Source organism: Pelophylax lessonae (genome assembly GCF_965119305.1).
Source record: "Pelophylax lessonae genome assembly, chromosome: 1".
Classification (NCBI taxonomy): domain Eukaryota; kingdom Metazoa; phylum Chordata; class Amphibia; order Anura; family Ranidae; genus Pelophylax; species Pelophylax lessonae.
The window spans coordinates 122856845-122884372 of NC_138768.1; the positions used below are offsets into that span (position 1 = coordinate 122856845).

At 41.8% G+C, this 27528-nt stretch overlaps 1 protein-coding gene across 1 annotated transcript in view; it reads right to left on the minus strand.

Moving 5' to 3' along the window:
• THBS4 (thrombospondin 4) overlaps positions 1-27528 on the minus strand; it is a 123531-nt gene that overhangs the window by 23259 nt on the left and 72744 nt on the right. The window contains exons 9-15 of the mRNA XM_082259025.1: positions 27407-27484; positions 23277-23429; positions 22214-22318; positions 20186-20293; positions 19146-19305; positions 15157-15275; positions 5036-5088 (exon numbers count right to left, since the gene is read on the minus strand). Of these exons, the coding sequence (XP_082115151.1) occupies positions 5036-5088; positions 15157-15275; positions 19146-19305; positions 20186-20293; positions 22214-22318; positions 23277-23429; positions 27407-27484 (776 nt within the window). The remainder of the gene's footprint in view (positions 1-5035; positions 5089-15156; positions 15276-19145; positions 19306-20185; positions 20294-22213; positions 22319-23276; positions 23430-27406; positions 27485-27528) is intronic.

Consider the following 27528-nt stretch of genomic DNA (forward strand, 5'->3'; position numbering starts at 1 on the left):
TATTTAGACAATGGTCTGCATGTTCTGAATTAATGCAAAGAGTTCTCTGATTGGATGAGGCTGAAAGTGTGACATCACTACCCCGCCTCTCCACCTCATCCAATCAGAGAACCCTTTCATTAATTCAGAAAATGCAAACCATTCTCCGAATAGTGCCCATGTAGAGTGGCCGACCTCATGTGTTCATAATGCATCAGGCCAGCCGCTCAGCATGGGGCCCAGAAGCAAGTGGAGATCACTGGAGAAGAGGTGTCTACTTTACTGATTTCCAGCTTCTAGGGACATCAGCTAGGTATGGTGTATATAGTACATAGTTATATTGGTCCAAAGTGGACAAGTGTAGCTATGTATAAAATATCCATACCTGGAATTCTTCTTTCCGCATGTAGGAACTCATTAAAGTGTTAGTAAACCCAGGACCCTGCATTCACTATATCTGGTCTCCCACAGTACACAGAACAGGGAAATGCAATTACTAATATTTACTAAAATAAATATAATCTGCTAAATACCTTTTCTCATCAGCAGTATATAGCAGTCTTGTGACTTCTATCAGTTCCTAGCAAAGCTTGTAGGAGGAGTTTTCATACTGCACTGAGCTTTCCTATCAGGATCCAGGACCCTTGACCCTCTGTCTGGACAGTGCTGATTGGCCCTGTGCTGATTACATGCACTCTCCCAAGAAAAAAAAAAAAACTCTCTAGCAATACACACCAAACTGAGCATGTGCAGCCTGACTCCAATGGCTCTGTCTTATCCGAGCATGTTCTGGATTCAGTGGAAGAAGGGGAGGATCTGTGCATACAGGATCAAGCAGCCTTTTTTCACAATGCAGAGAATTAACCCCTTAGGTTCCATAGTGAGTATAACAAGCATGTTTTGCTTCATATACAGACTGATTTTACTGTTTTAGGTTTAGTAACACTTTAAGGCTGTCCAAAGGATTACAAGAATATACGTTTGCATGCTCTACTGCACAATACTCACTACAATAATCAAACTAGATGGTTAAGCCTATCCCTGGCCAAAAATTTTCATTTCATTATAAAGAGAGGGGATAAGGGTTAGAGCCTCTGTCAGGTTTTTACTGCCAACTAGGCCTTTAATGAGATTTATATGTAAAAAAGCGCAACTTTTTTACATATATAACATTAAGGGTGTGGTCACACTTGAGGTTGCAGCTTTTTCCTTATTTATCAATTATAGCGCGGTTATAATTTATTCTTTATCTTTAATGAGATTTCCCATCAAATACTATCAGAACAAGAAACAATGGGAAATTTCAACAACAGGGACATAGACAAAAAATAATTTTAGTAAAATAGGAGGTTTAGAACTTTTGACAATTGATAACTTTTTTAAGACGCATGTTCCAGGGTTGTCACCCTGGATGAGGCTTCAATACCTAGTCATTCACTAACCTGACACAAGCATGAAGGATTAGACTTTAGACTTTTCAGACTTCATTGGTTGCATATTTGTTCCACTCATTGACTACCCTGGGGTATGCATCTGTACAGACAGGGTCAGCAGTGACAGGTATCATATGTCTCTCCATGGGTGTTCTTCAGAATTGAGCACACCAAATGTTCTATGGCAAATATAGCAACTAGCTTTTGAAAATGCTAGTTGCTCGGGTATGTCTACCGTCAATATTATGTTACTGAGCTGGAACAGGAATGCAGATCAGGATAGCCAAAGTAAAGTCAGAACCCATAATCTGCATTCATATTCCAGGGCAGTGCCTTGGAAATAACTGTTTTTAGATCAGTGTGACAGATAGTAACTAGTACTTACAGCAGAAGTCATACATCTATGTTAGTTTTTACTTTATGTGATATGCTGCCATCTAGTGGCTGTTACTAAAAATGCTCTCACCCTCTGGTGATATGCTGGAGATGTAGAACTCCGCCACTTAGGAAACTTTACAGCTTGTTGTCTATGGCCTCATTCAGACAGGTGAAAGAGGGCTGATAGGCTGCTGCATTCAGAGATGGATTAACACTGCCAATGGACGCAGCAGCACTGTGTATTATGTATACAAACTAGAAAACTAGATGAATGAAGCCAGTGTTGCATTTTTTTCTACTTTGATGTAGAAAAATTACACCTGCAAATGGATTGATACAAACACATGTTTCTATATAACTCCACTTTTATAAACCCCCCAAAATTTCAAGAATTTTAAAGTGGTAATTTCCAGGTTGACAAATATATCCTTGCTACTGGCCGCAATTGTTTTTCTCATAGGCCTTTTTATTTTTAAATTGTGACAACATTGGGGATGAGGTTCAGGTTCCAGTCTACCATGGGTTAGGGATAAACCCTGCCTGTTCACGGTTCACGGTCACCTCCCAACTGATGTGAGAGTTTTTAATCTTTACGATCATAATGTACCTTCAAAAATAGGTCCACTGGCTTAGAGGGGTTTAATAATGGGGGCTTTGTTTTGTGCCAACCCCCTCACTATAGAAGGGGAATGGGGGGGGGGGGGGGGGGGTGACACAGCACACATCGTATCAGTGTATTGAAGGCTGTTTAAGGGAAAGGACATGGAAAACTGACAAAATGCATAGAAGACTGGAGTCAGTTAGGATACTGAACTTTAATACTAATTGGTAGCTCTTAGGGCAATCAATCCCCTTTCTTTCATTTTATTCTTATTGTGGGTCCATTTGCCTTTAAATTTGTCTTCTGGTTGATTTAAGGCCAGTGGTTCATTGGTTCATAGCAACCTATCTTTTTTTCGGGAAAGGGGAGGGGGGCTGTATTTTGGGGTTTTCATTTACTTTAGTTTAAATAGTTTTTTTTTCTGCAGCAAACTTTCCCTTTTTTTTTAAAAAAAAAAAAAAGGATTTTGTTTCAGAAGTTATAATTTTTTTACTAGTTTTTATTTATTTTGGGTATATATGTTGATAAGGGCTTTTTAAGGTCAAATTGTTTTGTTCTTTTATTTATTTATTGCTACAAATTTTCCCTTAAATTAGAATTTTCTTTAAAAAAAAAAAAAAAAAGTCTGTGCAACCTACAGTCAGGATTCTAAATGGAGTTAAAATGTATGTATAGTCAAAATATTTTTTTTGTTTCCTAGGTAAGTGTTGAAACCTATACCAGGTATTTATTTTTTTTTTTGTTATTGTTTAACTATCTGGGGAACTTTCCTTTCACTTCCTGACCGAAAGACGCAATAGAAAGTTATAGAAAATATCTAAAAGTGAGGGGAATTCCACCACTCTATTTTTTCTCACCTTCTTTTTCTTTGACAAAGGTCACCACTACAAATACAGGGGTGAGTCAGTGCCATCTTAAGAGCATTAAAGGGCCCCGGGCAATGCAGTGCACTGGGGCGCTGCCTACACAATCACCCACGAGAATAAAAATGCAAATTATCAATAAGGCGATATTTATTGGTAGAGCAATGCAAGTCTAATGACAGCTTCCAAGTTCGGCGGCTGGGTCCGATGAACACACAGACACACACAGATGGTAGTCAGACTCAATTGTCCTGTGTGTGCCTGTTCCCATGGAGGTGGACAGGCATTACTTCAGTTGTGGGCTCCCCCTCCATGGCCCAAGTGTCCTGATAGCAGCGCAGGGCCGACAAGCACTTGCCACCTGCTAAGTTTGGCGGTGGGATGCACACGGGAATCCGGACTAATGCTTGTCTGGGTCGCTGGGCAGGTGGGGCCCCCTGGGCAAGTGGGGCCTCCGGGCAACTGACTAGCATGCCCAATAGGGTAAGATGGCCCTGGGGTGAGTCTCCCCAATGTGGACACAGACAGCAATAAAAACTAGGCAGAAAGTCCAACCCTTCCTCACTTTAACGATTAAAATGTTTTGCCCAGGGATATACTTTAATAATTACTGTCTTCATGTAATTATATATGTTATTATGACACATAATTTCCACATATCTGTTGGCAGTAAACCATTACCAGTAGCTGTATAAAATTATAAATCATATTTGTCTTTAATTAAAAAGGCTGTCCTTGTCACCTAACTTGGATCATTACTGTAAAAATCACTAGGCACATCTATCTTCACCAAACATTCACTGCAGGTAAATCAGTATTTGCCATTTAAAACCAGAGATGTATAGTAACGAAGTAGAACTACTTAAGTACTGTACTTAAGTACCGAAATGCGGTATCTGTACTTTCCTAGAGTAGAATTTTTTTCTCCTACTTCTACTTTTACTTCACTACATTTTTTCGATGATTTCGATACTTCTACTCAAGTATTTTTTTTTTGTGCTGCATAGTTACTCGTTACTTTTAAAAAAATTACCACTGCCAGAACAGTAGATGGCAGGTTGCATAAAGCTCAAAAAAATGTGTATAATGTCATTTGTAAATCAGCGCATACGAAAATAAAGGCTGTGTATAATAAAAGCTGCTATACCAAATCTTTCCAATAAAAAGAAAATATGAAACAAACAAATAAATGGTGCTACAGCGCTTAAAGTGCATCAAGAAACTACTAACAAACACAGGTTAATCATTTGAATAAATCATTTGAAATAATAAAAACCAATATGATGTTCAAACTTTTGACTTCTTTCTTTAATAACTACATAACACAGTACTTGTACTTCTACTTTCAGTACTTGAGTAGAATTTTTTTTTCAAAACTACTGGTACTTTTTACTTTTAGTACTTAAGTAGCAAATTTTTTGAAAAAACTACTTGCAATACTTAAGTAAAAAAAATGTTGAATACTTTAGTACTTCTACTTAAGTAACTTTTTCTGCGAGCACTTCCACTTCTACTCAAGTCACTTTTTGATCGAGCACTTGTACTTTTACTCAAGTAGAAATTTCGAGTACTTTATACAAGTCTGTTTAAAACACACACACCAGGATACACCTGCATGGAATGTTTGGTGAATGTCACGGTCCCTGCTTTATAAATTTGCAGCCATTATGTTAATTTAAGCGGCTATGTCAACTAGTGGTTGGACTAGATGGACTTGTGTCTTTTTTCAACCAACTATGTAACCAAGAAAATCAACAGAATGTCTATTAATTTATACATACCTGTCTTGGTTAGTGTCACAGGAATCTCCCACCAGGTCATTATCAATGTCTGACTGTAGGAATAAGAGAAAGGCGATTACATTTTTAAAAATCTTATTTTTTTTTACTTAAACTCTAGAGCTACCCCAATAGGGGACACTGGAAATAGCTGGTTCTTCCCTAATAGTACAAAGGCTCCCCACCACTACAAGCACAAGTAAATGCACTCTGGCTCCAATAACTCAGTCTAGGAGATGTCTTTTTATTTTTTTAATTCATTGTTTGGAGGACTTGTAACAGGAAAGGGGTCAAGGCTTGGGATTCTCCAAAACGCTGCACGATAACTATATGGGAGTCTTCTCAGGGCTCCTACTCCAAGATTCTGCTGAGGACAGGGGAATGGTTAGTATTCTGAGATCCCATGCAAGCTGTCTCAGCCTACAGCTGTCTCTGGCACTTACATTACAAAAGCACCCAGACATCAGGGATGAAAATTAAAGGATAAGTTCCCCTTTTAAAATAAAAAGCTAAATACACATCTTTTTGCAGGTAATATTTTTTTTTTAACAAGGAGCCTGGAAAGTATTGCTAATCTTCTGCAGACTTGTCAGTGTATCTGTCTGCTCGTACCTTGTACAAGAAGGCACTTACTCATTGACAGGACTGAACAGCGCCCTGGTTGTTCATTGAGAACTAGAAGCCATCAGCCGCAAAGGCTGTCAGTAGTATTAGTTCTCCCATTCTCAGAACTCTGTGAATGAATGATGAGTCCAGGCGGGTGGGTAATTAATAAAAAAAAAAAGAAATAGTGACAGCGAGTGGGGGAAGAAGATCTCCCACTTGCTGTTACTAGATGCAGTGGATTGGGGAGATGCTGCATTAGTGGGAACATGTTACTCCCCAAAAAGGGGACATGTTCCCAAAGGTGAACTTATCCTTTAAAGATCAGTACTCACAATTCTCCTGGACAGCTGCACAGCTTCCTCTGGCTATTGTCCAGTGAGGGAGACAATTCTTCTCCAGACCAGATCTCTTGTGGTGAAGTCCTACAGCCAGCTCCTTTAGGTTCTCAGCTCTGCCACAGCTAAATCCTGAGAACAGCTACACCAGGCTGCCTCAGAGGGCAGTAGCCTTAGAGGCTTTGAAACTCTCCCTGCCGAGGAAAGAACAATCTCTCCAGGGCTTCAGACTATTTTTCATCTCCCCAGCCACCTTCTGGACACTCCGAGAATTGGCTAGGGCAAGGTAAATATTAGGGTTGATTATTTGAATCTCCCTCCCTATACTATGAAACATTCTTCCAGGGGCAGGGAAAAACAAATAAACTCCAAGTCTGTGAAACCCTGAACAGGCCAAAGCAAACAATCACTGCTTCTTTGACTACAGTAGGAGCCAAAAACTAAATTTGTTTCGCAACCTACGCTAGGAGGGTGCTACAAAACCTTGATTCAAGGTCTGCCCATTGCCCACATACTGTAGCTTCAGGATATTTTCATTTTGGATATGACCTTTATTATGTGGAATCCATGGGGTTTTGTGCGTAAGAGATCTTCTTTATGTTAGTGGAGAGCAGCCTAAGGGGACATATTAGCTTACTGATGCTGCACAATGCTCTAAATCATGGGTGTCCAACCTTTTGGCTTCTCTGGGCCACATTGAGTGTAGAGAAATTTTCTCGGGCCGCATATAAAATATATACTATAGTTAAGGTATATAAGTTATAAAACGCTGCTGCGCCCTTACCGCCCCCCCAGTACTAATTTAACACAACTAGTGGATGATCCCCTCCGAGGCAGCCTCTGCCTACAGTTAGTTGGAAACCTCTGTGGCCGTGCCCCCGACTCAACTTCCTTCCTCCCCAGCAAAAAAAAAAAATTGTCAGGGGGCAGTGGGCCGCATTGCCTGTGGTTCCGGGCCGCATGCGGCCCCTGGGCCGCAGGTTGGACATGCCTGCTCTAAATTCACTTGGGAAATGCTTGTTTTTTACATTAATGAAATGACCAGCAATTACTTTCTATTTTTTCTTCCCTATTTTAAAGCTTACTGGTTTAAAGGCTTCCAAATAAGAGAATGTCTGCTCTATTATATGTATATGTATAAGAAACACTTTCATAAGGAACAATACTATGACTTCATCCTTTGTATTACAATATTTAGGAAAGTGAGGTGAACTTGTGTGTCCTTAAAACATCCCAGAATGTGCAGGGAAAGTTCCTACTTTTAAATTCTAGGTTTAAGGCTCCGTTCACATGTAGGCGTTTTGGGGCGTTTTTGGAGCGTTTTTCTGCTCTAGGATCAGCTCTCAAAATGCCCAACAAGACAAATCCTATTCATTTCAATGGCCCCTGTTCACATCTGAGCGTTTTGAAGCTGTATACAAAACGCCCAACGCTCAAAAAAGTACATGAGCTTCTTTTTGGGCAGATTACAGGCGTTTTCCATTGATCTCTATCAATCTAAAAACGCCTGCACAAAAATCGCGGTAAAAATCGCGGTAAAATCGTGGTAAAAATCGCCGCAAAAATCGCGGTAAAATCACTGTAAAATCGCGGTAAAAACGCGCGAAAAACGCTACGCTCAGGTGTGAATGTAGCCTAATTCACATCATTTTAGTAAATCTTCCTATTGTGTACTATTTGACATGTTTTTTTTACAGTGTTCCATTTTTTTTTTTTTTTTTTTAATAAGCTGTTATAATTAATGATTATGCTTAGGTAGTGCTATGAAAGTTTAACTTACTTGTATATGTGAACCCTACCAAGTCTAAAGAAATGTAATTTAACCTCTCCTCTTCTAATCTGGACTCCCTGAAAATGGCCTTCCTATTTCAGTGGTTTCCCTCCTTACCCTATTTTTTTTTTTTTTAATTTAAAGCATTTTTATTACATTTTTTTTCTTTAAGGATACAATGCATTTCATCTTTCAGATGTCTCTTAAAACAGGAAGATACCACATTCAATACAATATACATAAGAAATACTAAGAAAAAAAAAAAAAGAGAGAGGATATCTTTTCCCTTCCTCTTTCTTTTTAATTCCTGATCCAATACCAATCGTGAATGGTGCGAATAAACACAACAAATATAAAACAATCCGTATAAAGTGAACACACAAACTCCAAACTTAGTGTGAGAAAGAAAAAAAGAGAAAAAAAAAAAAAGGGGGAGGGGATAATTCCCCAATGTACATTTATAAAGTTAATGAAGGCTGTGTATATTTTTAACAGTGTGTTTTGTACGTGACATATATATTGTGGTGTCATTTAACAGTCATCAAGGCGAAAAAAAAATGTGTAAATATTTTTAATAATATGTGTCATACGTGACTTATATTGTAAAATCATTTGGTGTGTAACTTTGAGTCCTTATATATGTGAGGAAAAAAAAAAAAAAAAGGTAAGGAAAAATGTTTCCTGTTCTTTAAAAGGGCATCTGAACCAGATAGGGCTGTTGTTATCAGGACAATCACAGTATTCCATTTAACTTTATAAAGGAATAAAAAAATATAACAGATTTTATGTATCATCCTTCTACCTCTCCATACGTATCCCATTTGTCCCCCCCTAGGGGGCTCCACCCGCAGACCAATACAAAAAAGGAAGAAAAAAGGGAGAGAAAGAAACAAAAAAAGGGGGGGGGGGTAGGAGAAAAAAAAAAAAGGTAGGGAAAACCCCCATCAATTCCGGCCGAGTCAGGGGCATCTAGAGGCTCACTCCTTGTACACATAAGGGGGGTATCCCTAGAATTAGAGATTTTGCTGTATATACTCATCGGAACTTGTACATTGTGACCATGGTGACCAACGTATTCGGGTTTGCTCCTCAGAATTGTTTAATTCCATGGTTAGGAGTTCCATACAATGTATTTCATTTACTCTTGCGGCCCACATTTGTCGCGTAGGAGGACACGTCTGTCTCCACATTGCTGGAATGCAAGCTTTCGCAGCATTAAGTATGTGGGCTATCAAAGATTTCCTATATTTCCTGATTGATCCCTTCGTAAGATGAAGTAGGCACAGTGCTGGATCTTTGCCCACCTCTACCGAGGTAAGTTCCTTGACCACCAGAGCGACCTCCCTCCAAAAATCCTTCAAAGAGGGACAGGTCCAAAAAATATGTATCATTGTGCCTCCCTCAGCACCACATCTCCAACAACAATCTGGGATCGACCCATCCATTCTATGCAAGAGTGCAGGGACTCTGTACCAGCGCGTGAGAATTTTGTAGCTAGTTTCTTGATATCTACTGGCCAGAGAAGACCCATGTACTGTTGATAAAAATTTTTTGATTTGTATGGGGGTGAAGGAGACTTTAAGATCATATTCCCATTGTCGTATATACGGCAGAGGTTGTTCCTTCACTGTTTCTCCCAACATCGCATAGAAGAAAGATAGTGCATGTGGAATAGTTGATCCCCCCTTGCATAATGTCTCAAATTGGGACATTGCTTGCGGGGTATAGCCCTGCCTTTGAAGATGTAGAAGAAAGTGTCGAATTTGTAAGATACTTAAAGGATCCAGATTCAAATCTGGCCATGCCTTAATCTCCGAATGAGATGGCGGATCTTTCTCTGTCCAAACATCCATGAGGCGCACCCTCCCCACCTGGGCCAATGCAATCACCCTGTTGTTCATGCAACCTGGAAGGAATTCAGGGTTACCCAAAATTGGTGTCATACTAGATATCAACGGCGCTACCTTACAGATAGGATTGGCAGCAAGGATGGGAAATGTCATTATAATGGGGGACTTTAATTATCCTGATATAGACTGGGCAGAAGGAACCGCGCATTCAGCCAAGGCTCGGCAGTTCCTAAATGTTTTGCAGGACAATTTCATGGGTCAGATGGTGAATGCACCGACAAGAAACAATGCGGTACTTGACCTACTGATTACCAACAATACAGACCTGCTCACGGATATAGAAATACGGGACAACTTAGGAAACAGTGACCATAGGTCAATTGGTTTCAGTATTAATTACAGTAATAGGAAACACAAGGGTAATATAAGGACACTGAATTTCAAAAGAGCCAATTTCCCTAAACTGCGCTCGCTGCTAGAAAATATCAAATGGGATAAAACCCTGGGAACAAAGAACACGGAGGAAAAATGGGAGTGCTTCAAGAGCATACTTAACAAGGGGGTGGGCCAGTGCATTCCACAGGGAAATAAATTTAAAAGAGCAAAACTAAACCCTGGGTGGCTAAACTCCAACATAAAAATGTATATTAGAGCTAAAGAAAAGGCCTTCAAAAAATACAAGACTGAGGGGTCATTGGCAGCATTTAAGCACTACAAAGAGTGTAATAAGAAATGTAAAGACGAAATCAGGGCGGCTAAAATAGAACACGAGAGACATATAGCGGAGGAGAGTAAAAAGAACCCCAAGAAGTTCTTTAAGTACATAAACAGTAGGAAAGCGAGGCCAGAGCACATTGGCCCCATAAAAGATGATAAAGGAAAAATGGCCACAGAGGACAGAGAAAAGGCGGAAGTGTTAAATAATTTATTTTCTTCAGTCTTCACAAAGGAATCGGGGGGCTACACGAACCCAGCTTGTAAGGCCGAACTAAATAATACACCTCAGGAAGTGCAGCCATGGCTAACAGAGGATAGACTTAGAGCTAAACTAGAGAAACTTAACATAAATAAATCCCCGGGACCGGATGGCTTGCACCCAAGGGTTCTTAATGAGCTCAGCCAGGTGATTGCCAGACCATTATTCTTGATCTTTAAGGATAGTTTACAGACGGGTATGGTGCCAGCTGATTGGAAAAAAGCCAACGTGGTTCCAATATTTAAAAAGGGGCCGAGATATATTCCGGGTAACTATAGGCCGGTCAGCCTAACATCAGTAGTCTGCAAAATTTTGGAGGGGATGATAAGGGACCACATACAAGACTTTAGTAATGAAAACGGTAGTATAAGTAGTAATCAGCTAATCAGCATGGATTCATGAAAAATCGTTCGTGCCAAACCAATCTATTAACCTTCTACGATGAAGTGAGCTGCCACTTAGATAAAGGTAAGCCTGTGGATGTGGTGTATCTGGACTTTGCAAAGGCCTTTGACACCGTTCCCCACAAACGCTTACTGTACAAACTAAGGAAGGTAGGTATGGACCATAAGGTGAGTACCTGGATAGAGAACTGGCTCCAGGGGAGAGTACAGAGGGTGGTGATTAATGGGGAGTACTCGGATTGGGCGGGTGTGGAAAGTGGGGTCCCCCAGGGTTCTGTCCTGGGACCAATCCTGTTTAATTTATTCATAAATGATCTAGAGGAGGGGATATCTAGTACAATCTCAGTATTTGCAGATGATACTAAATTAGGCATGCCAATATCTTCTATGCAGGATGTGGAAATCTTGCAAGCAGACCTGAACAAAATAACGGGGTGGGCAACTACATGGCAGATGAGATTTAATGTTGAAAAATGTAAAGTAATGCACTTGGGGGCCAGAAACCAGAAAGCAAGCTACTCACTAGGGGGGAACCTCTGGGTGAGTCTAGGATGGAAAGGGACCTGGGGGTACTGGTAGACAACAGGCTTGGCAGTGGCATGCAATGCCAAGCCGCCGCAAGCAAAGCCAACAGAATACTGGGTTGTATAAAAAAGGGGATTCACTCCAGAAATAAAGAGATTATTCTTCCACTCTACAAGACTCTGGTCCGGCCACATCTGGAGTATGCTGTCCAGTTCTGGGCACCGGTCCTCAGGAAGGATGTGCTGGAACTGGAGAAAGTCCAGAGAAGGGCAACAAAAATAATTAGGGGAATGGAGGACATCAGCTATGAGGAAAGACTACAAGCACTGAACCTATTCTCTCTGGAGAAGAGACGATTGAGGGGGGATATGATATCAATGTACAAATACTGTACTGGCGACCCTAGCATAAGGAACAAACTATTCAGAGAAAGGAGATACAATAAGACATGTGGCCACTCACTAAAACTTGAGGAGAGGCGGTTTAACCTTAAAGTGCGTAAGGGGTTCGTCACTGTAAGAGCGGTAAGGATGTGGAATTCTCTTCCACAAGCACTCGTATCAGCAGGGAGCATTGATAGTTTCAAAAAACTATTAGATGGACACCTTAAAGACCACAACATACAGGGGTATACAATGTACGGTTAAAAGCAAACACACACATCATAGGTTGAACTGGATGGACTGATGTCTTTTTTCAACCTCACTAACTATGTAACTATGTAACTATGTACCTTCGGGTGGCTTTGTACCCTACGGGATTCACGTAATGTAGGCCCAATTGTCGGATGCGAATAGAGTATATCATTCGCCAAGATTGGTGTCCAGGGGGCCAAGGGGACAGGCCGGCCAGCCATCCCATTCTCTAGAGATACCCATTGTTTTGTAGTGGAATTGCAGTGCCAATCCAATACTCGCATAAGATGTAGGGCCCTATAGTATTGAAGAAGATCTGGTAGACCAATCCCCCCCCTATCTTTAGGGAGAGTGAGGGTCCGCAACCCAATCCGAGGGGATTTGGTGGCCCACACGAAAGATCGGAACAGTGCTTGTATTTGAGAAAAAAACAACCCAGGAACTGATATTGGGAGAACTTGCATAACGTATAATATACGTGGCAATATGTTCATTTTAGGTGCACTACATCGGCCAAACCAAGTCAGTGCAAGTGTTTGCCAACTTTGAATATTCAAACGAATAGTCCCCAGAAGGGGCAGGAAATTAGAGTAGAGATTCCCAGGATCCGCCGTGATATTCACCCCAAGATATTTTATCGAGCTGGTGGACCAATGGAAGGGAAAGGCTGTACATATAAATCTCCAGGTGTCCAGGGGCACATAGACATCCAAGGCTGCAGATTTAGAGAGATTTATCTTATAGTAAGATATGTTGCCATATGCCTGAAGTGCTTCCAGTATATGCGGCAAAGATTTAATAGGATTCGTCACAAAAAAAATCAAATCATCAGCAAACGCTGCTACTTTGTGGTGTTCACCCACCACCTGGACACCTGTGATATTTCCATCCTTGCGTATTGTACACAAGAATGGTTCTAAGGTTAAGATAAAAATCAAAGGGGATAATGGACAACCTTGTCGCGTACCATTGTTGATCTCAAAGAAATCCGATCTCCACCCATTGACCCGTACTGCCGCCGTGGGCGATGTATATAGGGCCATTATGCAGCCCAACATCCACGGTCCTAGGTCAATGTATGACAGGGTGGCCTGGATAAAATCCCAGGCCACCCTGTCAAAGGCCTTTTCAGCATCTGTAGAGAGTAACATCATGGGGGTTTGCGTTGATCGAACACTATGTATCAGATCCACCACTCGGGTCGAGTTATCTCTCGCCTCCCTGGTTGGAACAAAACCGACCTGATCCCAGTGTACCAATTGTGGGATATAAGGTATTAATCGGTTTGCCAACACCTTGGCGAACAATTTAAGGTCGGTATTGAGCAGGGAGATCGGGCGATAACTCCCACACAGTGATGGATCCTTTCCCTCCTTATGTATAAGAATTATATAGGCCCACAGAGAATCTAGAGGCATACTTCCTCCTTCTCCAATCAAGTTGAAGTATAGTAATAAAGGGGTCTTCAAATGTTGCATAAATTGTTGGTAATATGGAAGGGTAAATCCATCAGGGCCGGGAGCCTTATGTCGCTTAGATTGAGACAAGGCCAGGGTCAGTTCTTTTTCTGTAATTTTGCCCTCCATAACTGCCGTCTGTTCTGGCGACAGAGGAGGCATACCAGATGCTTGTATATATGCCATCGCCTCATTGATTTTCTCCTGTGTGTCTCCTTACCCTATTTAGGGATTCGACTCTCCTCTACATATGACGGATTATATCCAACTAATTTCCCACCTCTTTTTAGAAAATTTACCAAAATGCTCTCCTCTTGGTCTCATTTCCGTTATCATGGTTTGGCTGGATTACGGCAGTTCGTAAGTTTTATCTTCCAAAATTACTATATTTTTTTCGAGTATTTCCAGTTACGATCCCTTCGCATATCTTGGGTATTTACCAGCATAAACTATTGAAATTCATCTGGGGCTTTAAACGTCCTTGAATTAATAAACAGGTTTTATGTGTTCATAGGATCAATGGTGGATCTTTCTAATCTACAAGCTTACTATACAGAAGCAAATATTGTCCCATTGTCTCACCTACACAAAACTTTCTAATTGCCATTATGGGCCACAATCAATCTGGTAGATTCCCATCCTATCCCTATCTCCTCCTTGCCTTGGCTTCCTCCTATATATCGTCCGAACAAATTAGGACCTTGCTTAACCCATTCTTTCCGTCTGTGGGATTCCGTTAAATTCTCGGCAGGCCTGATTTCCCCAGTTTGCCGCTACTGCACCTTACCCATTGCCCATTGTTTCCTCCCAGCTGTGAAAACCCTAAGCAATTTTCCTGGTGGATTAATAATGGATTAGTTCATCTTCACTCCTTTTTCACCCCTACAAAAATATTCACATTTGAAGCCCTTAGATCTTCCCATGATATCCCTTTGTGAGAACACTACAGATACCTACACCTAAGACATTTTCTTCAGTAACTCATAAAATCTTGACCTACACCATATACGTTAACCCCTTTTGAAAGCCATTGCAGAGCTCGACCCCGCTCCCTAACACTAATATCACTACTCTATACGTCCATTATATCCTTTTGAACACCCCCCAGTACAGTCCTACCATTTACAATGGGAGAAAGACTTGGGAAGGCAATTAGACAGGGAAGATTGGCAGATTATGACAATAGCCCTCTCAAAAAGCTCCAAGAATGTCATAATATTGGAGAACGCTTATAAAGTTGTATATAGATGGTAATATACACCAGTTAGGCTGACCCGATTTATTCCATCATACTCCTTTTTGCTTCTGGGGTTGCCTACAGGAGGAGACCATGGCTCATATATGGTGGGCATGTCCTAGGGTATGACATTATGATAAATGAGAAGCTGAAAGCTATAGCTTTATAGGTGGCTTTATAACCAAAAGTGAGATGAGAGGGAGTGCAGGAACAAGTTTAACCTAAACAATGGAAGTCAAATATGCATAACAGAGGCTGCAAATTTGGGACTTACATCCATGAGTAATGAAATGTCTTGTTACCAAATCTTGTGTCACTTTTCACTAACCTGGTTTGGATTAATAATGTCAGGGCAGCTGTCACATGCATCACCCACTCCATCTCCATCCTTGTCCTTCTGATCCACATTGGGAACCCGCTGACAGTTGTCCAGGAAGTTCTTGATACCTTTAATATAAAATAATCATTTTTAACAATTAAACGGGGATCCTGCTGATAAAGTTGTATTTAAAAGGGCCTCTGGTCATACCCTAATTAAAGTGTTAACACAACCTCTGCAGGTAACAAAGCTAACAGTGACATACACTATATTATCAAAAGTATTGGGACGCCTGCCTTTACACGCACATGAACTTTAATGGCATCCCAGTCTTAGTCTGTAGGGTTCACTATTGAGTTAGCCCACCTTTTGCAGCTATAACAGCTTCAACTCTCCTGGGAAGGCTGTCCACAAGCTTTAGAAGTGTGCCTATGGGAATGTTTGACCATTCTTCCAGAAGCGCATTTGTGAGGTCAGGCACTGATATGGACGAGAAGGTCTGGCTCGATTTTTCCGCTTTAATTCATCCCAAAGGTGTTCTATCGGGTTGAGGTCAGGACTCTGTGCAGGCCAGTCAAGTTCCTCCACCCCAAACTCACTCATCCATGTCTTTATGGACCTTGCATTGTGCACTTGTGCAAATCATTTGGCAGAGGGGGGGATTATAGTGTGGGGTTGTTTTTCAGGGCTTGAGCTTGGCCCCTTAGTTCCAGTGAAGGGAACTCTTAGGGGGTCCGCATTCCAATACATTTTGGACAATTTCATGCTCCCAACCTTGTGGGAACAGTTTTGGGATGGCCCCCTCTTGTTCCAACATAACTGCACTTTTGATTCACAACGCATTGCTATGCAAATCACATGCAATGGGAACTCAGCCGTACAGATTGTATGGCTGAATTTGCATCACATTCGGCCCAAAGTCGTGCAGGGCATTTTTCTTGGTCCGCACCAAAATCAGATCGCACGGGTGTTAACATCCGATTCCTGTCTGAATTGACAGGTCGCACTGCAATATGCGAACCCATCTGGGGGTGTTATTTTCTTTGTATCGACATTCCCAGCGGTTCGCATATGGCAGAGTGAACTGCCTACGAGTTGGGTGCAATGTGTGGATTTGAAGGGTTTCCCGCATCGCACCGATGTGAACCTTAGTCAAGGAGGAATGTGAAAACCTAAAAAAAAAAAAACTTAGAGATGGCTATAAGAGACTTTGGGGACTTTCCTGTTACTTAGCACTGACTGACAAGGTGTTCAAAATTTTGCACATGCCAGATTTTATGTTTTTTTTTTTTTTTTTTCTGTCTGTCAACTCCGAAAATATACTATTTTGGTATTAAAATGTGCATAAGTATTCATGTTGAGGTTAACATGAGAAACCTATTTATTCACGACCATGGGGTTGATTTACTAAAACTGGAGAGTGCAAAATCTGGTGCAGCTGTGCATGGCAGCCAATCAGTCTTTATATTCAGCTTGTTCTGGTAAAGCTTTGACAGAAAAAAACTGGAAGGTGTTTGGTTTCTGAGCAGAACTGCACCAGATTTTGTACTCTCTGGCTTTAGTAAATTAATAATGTAGGCTATGTGGGACTTTAGGTGAGACACCAGTTTTTTGGTGAAAACAGCCTGATTTGACCCCAGTTTTTTCATATACAGGGATGGAGACCAATAGCATGACCTGCTTGTCAAAAATATTTTATAAAATTAGGGATGGAGGCTCTGTGCTTTACAGGCCAATGCCTCATATAAAGTCCCAATCTGTGTTTTACACTGCATCCGCCAAGGGGTTGGAGGTGTATGCTTCTCAGCTGGTCGTTTTCAGTTTGTACCATCGCAATAATATCGTTATTAGAGTTTTGAGATACTAGACCAGTCATGGATGGGGGTGGGTTGGGGGAGGTTTGGGCTGCTCCCTCCCACCTGCCTCCTATCCATCCATTAGCAGCCATGTGCTCCCATTGTGGAGACACTCAAATTAAAAGTGTTAGGACTGCAGGTAAAACAGGGTGCCATGTAGTGGCCCTGCAGCTTACACATGCGTTTGCAAATGCGTGTCAACTAAACCCCTGTTCTTTATTTATATCATGAGACAGGTCTACTTCCTTGGTGGCAGACTGGAGGGTGAGTACATCAGACTGGGGGCTGGCTGGCTTCCATGCACCTCTTTTAATCCTTTTCAACTTTTGTTTTTTCTGATACAGGGATGGAGACGCTGGGCATTACCTGCTGGTGTCTCACTTAAAGTCCCACATAGCCTACATTGTTTATGTAACCAGGGATGGAGGCGCCTTGCCTACAGGCTGGTGCTTAATTTAAAGTTCCAGCGTGCGATTTTTGTGCATTTTTTTGGTGGATGCAGTCTGATTTGACCCCAGTTTTTTCATATACAGGGATGGAGACCAATAGCATGACCTGCTTGTCCCAAATATTTTATGAAATTAGGGATGGAGGCACTGTGCTTTACAGGCCAATTGCCTCATATAAAGTCCCAATCTGTGTTTTACACTGCATCCGCCAAGGGGTTGGAGGTGTATGCTTCTCAGCTGGTCCTTTTCAGTTTGTACCATCGCAATAATATCGTTATTAGAGTTTTGAGATACTAGACCAGTCATGGATGGGGGTGGATTGGGGGAGGCTTGGGCTGCTCCCTCCCACCTGCCTCCTATCCATCCATTAGCAGCCATGTGCTCCCATTGTGGAGACACTCAAATGAAAAGTGTTAGGACTGCAGGTAACACAGGGTGCCGTGTAGAGGCCTTGCAGCTTACACATGAGTTTGCAAATGCATGTCAACTAAACCCCTGTTCTTTATTTATATCATGAGACAGGTCTACTTGGTTGGTGGCAGACTGGAGGGTGAGTACATCAGATTGGGGGCTGGCTGGCTTCCATGCACCTCTTTTAATCCTTTTCAATTCTCGTTTTTTCTGGCTTTAGTAAATCAACCCCCCATGGGTGTAGCTACCAGGACCTGTTGTCAGCTTGATAACTGAGCTCAGACTGTGTAGCTGCTGCACTGATTAGCTGAAACAAGTGTTAGGTGTCCGTACTTGATAAATTGTGAACAAAAATGTATGAATTGGTTGAGTTTTACTAAAACTGGAGCACTCAGAATCTGGTGCAGCTGTGTATGGTAGCTAATCAGCTTCCAGGTTTTATTGGTAGACCGTGATTGAACAAGCTAAAGTTAGAACCTGATTTGTTACTATGCACTGCTGCACCAGATTCTCTGTCCCCCATTGTATTACCTGCGGCTGTTAGGAGCAGCTATTAGATTTTATTTTTATACAGGAGTTGATAAATTAAACCAGTAAAGTAACTTTCACGCAGGCTGTCAGTTTTTCAGGTGGACATTATTGAAAGCTCCATGCAGGATTTGCTCAATGCATGTCTTGGACTTGTGTTTATTTAGACTTACCTGCCTCCATCCAGCCTGACGCAAAATGGACACTTACAGTCCATTCACTTACAGCCCATTATCATCCAGCAGCCTACAGATGCAACACGGGTCCACCACAGTCCACTGTTAAAATGTGAACAAAAAAAACCCACATAGTTGACATCTGTCCCATTCTGTCTGCTTCAATTCACTAGGGGATCTGCTCACAGATTTTCTGCTGAATGGAACGGAGTCTGCCAGTGTGAATGTACCCTTCCTGGCTCTAATTATCAAAAATATGGAAATAAAAACTGGACAAAATCATAGGTATGGTACTTTTAGCTATCTTCTCCTTTAACATAGGTAGATTTTGGTATCCTATGGTGAAAATCTCTAAATGGATACAAATGGTATAAAAAAAGGTTGAGTTTGCTGTATAAATTTCTATGGGCACTCAAATGAATATTTCATTCACATTTTTCTATTTTTTGCATAAAAAAATCAAAATATCAAATAATCTATTTTAAATAGTTTTTTTTACTACTAATTATTTTAATAAAATTAATGTTCTTCATGACGACAGATGAATGTTTGAGGGATCCCCTTCTGTCTTTACTCACCATCCCCATCCATGTCATCATCACAAGCATCGCCGTCTCCATCATTGTCAGTGTCCCTCTGGTCATTGTTCAGTTTGAAACGACAATTGTCGCAGGCGTCCCCAAAGATATCCTGGTCACTGTTTTTCTGATTAATATTTGCAACCAACATGCAATTGTCCTGTGAAAAAATGTAGAAAAACTTTGTGAAACAAATTGTTATGATAACAAATCACCAATATGACATACGATAAAGTGAAATTAAAGGGAAGCTGTATTCTTTGCATGTCTTAGATAGACATAGGAAGAAAAGCAGTATTCTTGTCTATGATTGGTAATGCATGGAAAAACACAGTATTTACTCACAATGATAAACTATATATATCCTACCCTGAGGTTACATTGGTAACCTGTACACTGTAGATATATATATATATATATATATATATATATATATATACAAAAATCTGGTGCAGCTCTGTAGAGAAACCAATCAGCTTTCAGGTTTTTTCTTGTCAAAGCATAATTGAACAAGCTATAGTTAGATACTGATTGGCTACCATGCACAGCTGCACCAGATTTTGCACTCTCCAGTTTTAGTAAATCAACTCCTGTGTGTCATGTAAATGGTTTATAGTAATAATGCTGCCTTAAAGTTTCCCATGCCATTCCACTTTCTGTTCCATATTACAGTACCTTTCGAAAATCAACTTTACCTTTAGAAGTGTGATTCCTAGTCTCCTTGGATAAACACATCATATTTCTTTTTACATTGGCTGGAAATATTTTATTCCACAAGATTATTTTTTTTTTCCAATTTGGCTGAGGTCAGCCAATGCAAAACATTATTCCAGACAATAGGGAAAAGAGGGATGAAAAAAGGAGAAGGGAGGTAAAGACATTTTTTACCCCTAGTTTTTACAGCTGCTATCTAGGGATTAGTAGAAAGCTATGATATGAGGAGGAGCAATACAGTGCTTACAACACCTGCTATGTATAGCAACTGTTAGAAAGGAAAGCAATAGGAAGGGCAAAAAATGTTGCTGAAGTGAACTTCTCACCTGCTCATTCATAATACCATCTCCATCTGCATCGTCATCACAGGCATTTCCAATACCGTCTTTGTCGGTGTCTTCCTGACCTGAATTTGGAACGTACATGCAGTTGTCCTATTTGGGAAATTATTTTACATTATCTCCAGTGAATATGTACACTTTACAAATACAGTATAAGGTTCAACTGTAGAGTACTGGAAAACAAGCCAAAGACCAGGCACGTGTGGGGGTGGTGGGGGGGTTGGGGGTTATGGAGGGTGCTTGAGCACCTGCCCCTTTGCCCTTGATGCTCAAAGTGCCCTTTTGTCAAGACAAACTTTCTGCAGCGGCGCCCATAAACAGTATGGCTGCGGGCCGACAGTGCAACTGCACATGCGCCATTCCCAAAGCCTGCAGGGCTCAGGAAAGTTTTTACATGCTCGGCAGAGCAGGCACATGTGCAGTGAAATTATGGCGCCAGCTGGCGCCATTTTTGAAAGTGAGGCACTCGGTCTCGGCACATCGACGGTGCCTCGTTGTTACATCAGTAGGTAAGACCAGCCCCTGGACCACTCCACAGCCTCTGACTACCCCCTGCACCATGTCCGCAGCCTCTGACCAGATCACCACCTGCACCATGTCCACAGCCTCTTACCACCCCGTGCCCCATATCTGCAGCCTCTGACCAGACCACCACCTGCACTATGTCTGCAGGCTCTGACCACTGCCTGTACTATGTCCTCAGCCTCTGATCACCCCCCGAACCATGTCCGCAGCCACTGATTGACCCCCCCCTTCCGCACCTGCCCTATTTAAAGTCCTGTTCCATGTGCCCCTTTTATACTTTCAGCACCTGCCCCTCCAAAGGTCTCTGCACGACCCTGCCAAGGATGATTAAATCATTCTCTACACCCCCAAATGCTTATCTTGATTCAAACCTGAGCATTCTGTAGCTTAAAGCTCCAAAATGCTCAACAACCAAAATCCCATGCCCACTCTCCCATGCTAAATAGTGCCTGTGCATGTATGAGTGCTCGGGTGCCTGAATCCCCAATACCTGAATCTACAAGTTTAAAGCAGAATGGGACATTTTTGACCCAATATACTTCGCCTGAAAAACACCTGAAAACATATGAAAATTAATATATTTTAAGCTTAAATAAATTCATCCTCCAAGTAACTAGCTTTCTATTGGCAAAAAAAAAAGTGTTCAAGCCTGAATGTTTCTAAAAACATGCAAAAATGCTTAGAGAAATATGTTTTAAAATCACCTGTAAACACTCAGATTCAGGTGTGATTGCAACCTAACGTTGGCAATACATGGTTCATTTTTTTTGTTCAGCCAGCCGACTGAACAAAAAAACCAAACCAATACTCCCATCTAATGGAGAAGCAGGAATTCTCACTGTGCCATTGTACTCTGACATTGGAACTCCCCTGTCCTCAGAATACACTGATCAGCGCTTCAGCCAACTGGCTACATGAGCTGATTAAGCAAAAATTCACCATTGAGCTAGTTCATAGGAAGTGGATCGATAGACTGACCCTGTCAAACTTTGATCCATGGCCAGCGTAAGGATTGCGCTGACCCTTTCCTGATCATGGTTTATGTGCACTCTGTAATTTTAACTCATTGTTACTTTATTACTTGATATCACATATAATATATGTTTCTCTGCTGTGAGCATTTTACTTTACATATTAATCAAAATGTTTATCTAATGCAAAGTATGAAGGTCATTTTCCATTCTACATAGCTTCTTATATTATGTGAGTATATTTCATAGGTGAGAAATACTGTTATGTTTTTGCTATGTTTATGAGTAATGGAAATGTGTACTCCTTATCTGAAAATTTTGTATAAAAACGATTGGAAAAGAGAAATACTGTTACGATTTTCCTGTTTTTATCAAAGATCCTAATTAAAAATTCTGAAAATCAATAAACATTAAACTGCCCTGTAACTCAAGTGAAGTTAATATTTGTAAAGGTGAAAGTAGCAGTGTACAATATATATTGTAGGGTTATACTTCCGCCATTCACCCATAGACATACCTTCTTGCAGGTTGGGTCTGAGCAGAGAAGAGCCTCATCTGGATACCCATCAATATCAGTGTCTCGTGCACATAAATAGCCATTACCCGCCCATCCAACTGAACACTGCAAAAAAGGCAAAACATGACATTAGCCAATCACTTTACTGATTTATCGAGGTACATATAGCACATGTGTAGTTACCATAGGTGTGCGCAGCCTATTGCATTAGGATGTACACACCAAAGCTTAAACACACATGCATGTGTGCGTATGTATGTATATATACTGTACATACAGTCTTCCTTGCAGCACTCTGCCCACCATCACATGATCTCCCTGTTTGCAGATTAGAGTGAGAAAGAAAGGCTTCCACGCTTCTCTTTTAAGCAGAATTGCTCAGTGGGAGATCTTTCCCATCTCCCCTCTGGCACACAGAACAAAAATGCTAATGTTAACAGGGTGATTAGGGTGTGCCTAGGCACATCCGGCACACCCTGTGCGCATGCCTATGGTAGTTACTGTATTTTACATTATGGCTACAATAGCAGGGCCCTCTGATTCCTCCTATGATGAATTGTATTGTAACTGATTGAATTGTATTGTAACTGTACTGCCCGCCCTCATATTGTAAAGCACTGAGCAAACTGTTGGCACTATAGAAATCCTTTATAATATTAATAATAATATAACATAATTTGTATTTATTACAGATTTAGGCTCCTACTTCCCATTTATACAGGTGCCCATTAACCTACCAGGAGGATTTTGGAGTGTAAGAGGAAACCAGAGTACCTGCAGAAAACCCATGCAAGCCCAGATAGGACATGCAAACTCCACATAGGCAGTGTCAAGGTTTATTCCAACTGATGACCCTAGTGTTGCAAAGCAGAAGTGCTAACCAAGCCACTGTGCTACCAATGAGTATTACTATTTTTATAATGAATACTATTATTATTTTACTTATTATGTATCAAAATTGTCAGTTACGTAGAAAACCAAAGTTCTCCACCATGTTGTGCTAACTCCCCTACCGAGAACTAAATGATTGTACCCCAGGATTGCATGTGTGGTCTATACTCACAATGCAGGTGACCTGTCCTCCTTTCTCCTCGATGCACTGTGCACTGGCATGGCAGGGGTTCTTGCCTCGGTTGAAGCAGCTCTTCTCTGTTGTGCAGCCCTTGATCTGGTCTCCAACAAAGCCGGGTTTGCATGGTCCACAGCGGAAAGAACCCTTTAATAAAAATATGAGTGATCATCACCTGTAATGATGTAGGTATTCTCCAAAGGCTGCTACATCCCTACAGTACACAGCACCAATGTAGTGACAGGCTGCAGAAGACACCATGCATTCCACACACCTGGAAGAGTACTGGATACGGAAGAATTTTTGGCTGGCGTAGCTTTTCAAGAAAGTGAATATTAATGAAACAGTTGATGTGACATGTAGATCCTCTTCTTTTACAGGGATCTCCAATTTCAGTTTTTTTTTTTACATAGCAACATAATTGTATTAACCACTTAAGCCCCGGAAAATTTTACCCCCTTCCTGACCAGAGCCTATTTTTTGATTTGGCACTGCGTGACTTTAACGGACAATTGTCGTGCGACCAGGGGCGTAACTACAGGGGTTGCAGGGGTTGCGATTGCTACCGGGCCCCATGCTCCAGGGGGCCCAGTAGCAAACCAGTGGGTGAACTTCCAGGATTGCAAAAGTCACACTTGCGACCGGGCCCTGGCATTGCACCACTGTGGGGAGGCCCAAAGATTGCAGGAAGGGAGCCCACTGCAGAACTTGTGAAAGGATCCTGCTGCGGGACCGTAATAAAAGGCCATGCAACGAGAGTAAAGAGCCCCAGGATTAGTGGGAAGAGCCCTGGGCTTGAAGGGAAGGGCCCCGGCCAGGGATCTTGGGGGGCCCTTCATGGTTTCTTGCATCGGGGCCCTGAAGGCTCTAGTTACGCCTCTGCGTGCGACGCTGTGCCTAAACCAATTTGACGTCCTTTTTTTCCCACAAACAGAGATTTATTTTGGTGGTATTTGATCACCTGTGCGATTTTTACTTTTTGCGCTATAAACAAAAAAAGAGCGTCAATTTTGCAAAAATAACAATATTTTTCACATTTTTTTATATGAAATTCCCCCAAAAAATGTAAAAATCTAAATTTTTTAACATTTTAGGCCAATTTGTTTTATGCTACATATGTTTGGTAAAAAAAAAATCGCAAAAAGTGTATTTTGACTGGTTTGCGCAAAAGTTATTGCGTTTACTAACAAAGGGAAAGATTTTTGTCATTTTTGTTTGTTTTTTCTTTAACGCGTAATGGCGGCGATCTGCGATTTTTTTTGCAGGACTGCGACATTGCGGCGGACAGATCGGACCCTTGACTGACATTTTTGACACTTTTGGGGCTACCAGTGACATTACTACAGTAATCAGTGCTATACATATGCACTGTTACTGCAAAATGACACTGGCAGTGAAGGGGTTAACTTTTTTGATAGGGCGGGGTTATGTGTGTCCCTAGGGGTGTGATTCTAACTGTGATTGGCTGTGGCTTGAGGTGTAGGAACAGTGATCAACGGTCCTACATAGTAGAACCGTATGATCACTATTCATACACAGGGGAGAATGACAGGCGGCTTGTTTACATTAGCCGCCTGCCTTTCTCCCGCTCTAACGGACAATCGCGAGTGACCCACGCGTGGGGGTGTCCGTGACCGCGCGGGAGCGGAAGCGCGCCTCCGGCGGCGTGCGCTCGCTCCCTAGACCCTCACAGGCTAGCGATGTAGCCCTACGTTGCTTTGCCTGTGAGGGGCTGACCGCCGCAGTCAATAGTCGTGCGGCGGTCGGCAAGTGGTTAAAGCACTCCTCAGCATTAGTGATTGGAGCACTGAATATAGACTTTAATGGAAGTGCTGGCTATAGCTTTAAAGTGTATTCCCACTTTTAAATTTGAGAAAAACACAATATATTTTGTTTTCCTATTCACACAGAATACCTGAAAATGTTTCTAAGGAGAAGGTATCATGGATGACTGCAAGCTTTTCTAAGTTAGCTTAGTATGCTGTGTGCCAATATCTGGGCAGGAAACTGAGTCTGGTTCTCATTAACAGACAATGGGGAAGCCCAGCTTTCAGACCTTTAATCTTTTGTTACTAAACCAAGGACCCTGAATTCACTATATCTGGCTCCATCTAGCCGAGCACTGTACAAGTTAAAGCTTGTAGGCTGAGTTTTCATTCTCCCCTGACTGTCCTATGAGGCTGCATGATCCCTGACCCTCTGTCTGGACAGTGCTGATTGGCCCTGTGCTGATCACATGCACCCTCCCAAAAAAAAAAAAAGTTCTCTAGCAATACACACCAAACTGTGCATGTGCAGAGTGCCCCCAAGGCTCTGTACTATCAGAAGATGGATTGGGGACTGTGGAAGAAGGGGAGGGTCAGGGAAAACAAGGGTCAAATGGCCGGATTAACCCCTTAGGTTCCACAGTGAGTATAACAAGCATGCTTTACTGCATATACAGATCAATTTTACTTTTGTGGGTTTAGTAACACTTTAAAGTGTAGTTCCGCAGAGTTCCGCCTCCCCCCCCAAAAAAAATTAAAAGTCAGCAGCTACACATACTGTAGCTGCTGCCTTTTAATATTAGGACACTTACCTGTCCTGGAGTCCAGCGATGTCGGCACTGCAGCCGATGTTTCCATCGGCTGTCGGGTGCTGCAGCCGCCATTGCCGGTCAGGAAACCTGGCAGTGAAGCCTTGCGGCTTCACGGGCGGGTCTCTACTGCGCATGCGCGAAGCGCGCTGCGCATACGGATTAACTCAGTGGCGGGGGAAGGAGGAAGGGGCCAAACTTCCGAGGGACATCGCCGCCGTCTCCTAGAAGTGGGGAAGGGTACCTGTCAAAAATAGGTACCCATTCCCTCCTCTCCCCTGAAAGGTGCCATATGTGGCACCGGAGGGAGGGAGGAAGCAAATGAGCGGAAGCTCCACTTTGGGGTGGAACTCCGCTTTAAGTCCAGTACAACCAAGGAGATGGCTGCCTCCTAACAGGGTAATTATCATGAATACAGCTTCTCAGCCCCCCTTCTTCACTAAGAAGAATTGTTCCTTTTGTTTTATGTGTTGCTATGTGAATGACGGCAAGTAAGAAATATAAAGTAAGAAGTATCCCAATCTGGCTGCAAAAGTTGAAATACATCTCCCTAGGAGATGCCCTCTAATGAGAAACCTCCCTCCCTCCATGTCAGGTACCTCTCCCTACTGCTATTCCTACTCTCTCCCAAACCAGCTCTGTCCCTAACCTACTCCGGCACTGCAGGTGCAATAAATGAAGCTGAACCTGTTATTAAAGCATTTCTGATTCAAGATGGCCGCTCATCTAATGGGAAAACAGCATCTATTAGGAGATGCCAGCCTCCCCATGAAGAGCCCATGCCAGAAGACAGAATAGTTCTCAATGGTCTCTTGCCGACTTGAAGGTCAGCACCACCTTCAGGTCAGCAGATATACTGCAGTCCATCATGTGCCTACGTACTGACTTACATCATTCAATCCTGTGTAAGCAAAAAAACATTTTTCATCACGTTCACTAAGCTCTGGGAAAATTTTCCTGCAAAGTGAAGAGCCTATTTCCCTTTAGTAAATCAACACAAGTGTTCATTTGTCAAATTTAAATACAAACTGTTAACCTTTTCTTTAATTTGGTTGAAATTGGTTAACATCATTTACATATGTTTGCTCTTTGTTCTGTTTTTTAAGTGGACCTTTAGCCATTTTTTTTTCTTTAGAAAATATTGGTGGAAGGTTAGAGCCACTGCTGGGAAATTCATTCTCACTTCAATTTCTGGTGACTTACTGCTGGAAGGGGGTGAGGATAAATCTCTAATTAATCACCTGTTCTGGTGATTTACTACTGGAAGGGGGTGAGGATAAATCTCCTAATGAATCACCTGTTCTGGTCATTTACTGCTGGAAGGGGGTGAGGATAAATCTCCTAATGAATCACCTGTTCTGGTGACAAATTTCAAGAAAGGAAGCAGTAAACACCTGACAGAGGTTCTGAATCTTCCCAAAGAAGAACCATTAAAAACAATTGGCTGCAGTTACCTGTTCACAAAGGATGTATGTAATCTTTCAGAAATATGACAGGGGAGGTAAAACAGAAAATCATTTTCTTTAGAGATTGTGTTGAATGGACTCACCATGGTGTTAGTGCAGATGGAGTTGGCCACACAGCCTCCGTTTCTTCCATTTTCACATTCATTTATATCGAGACATATCTGAATTAAAACAGCAGCATGTTCAAGCATTATATCATCATTAC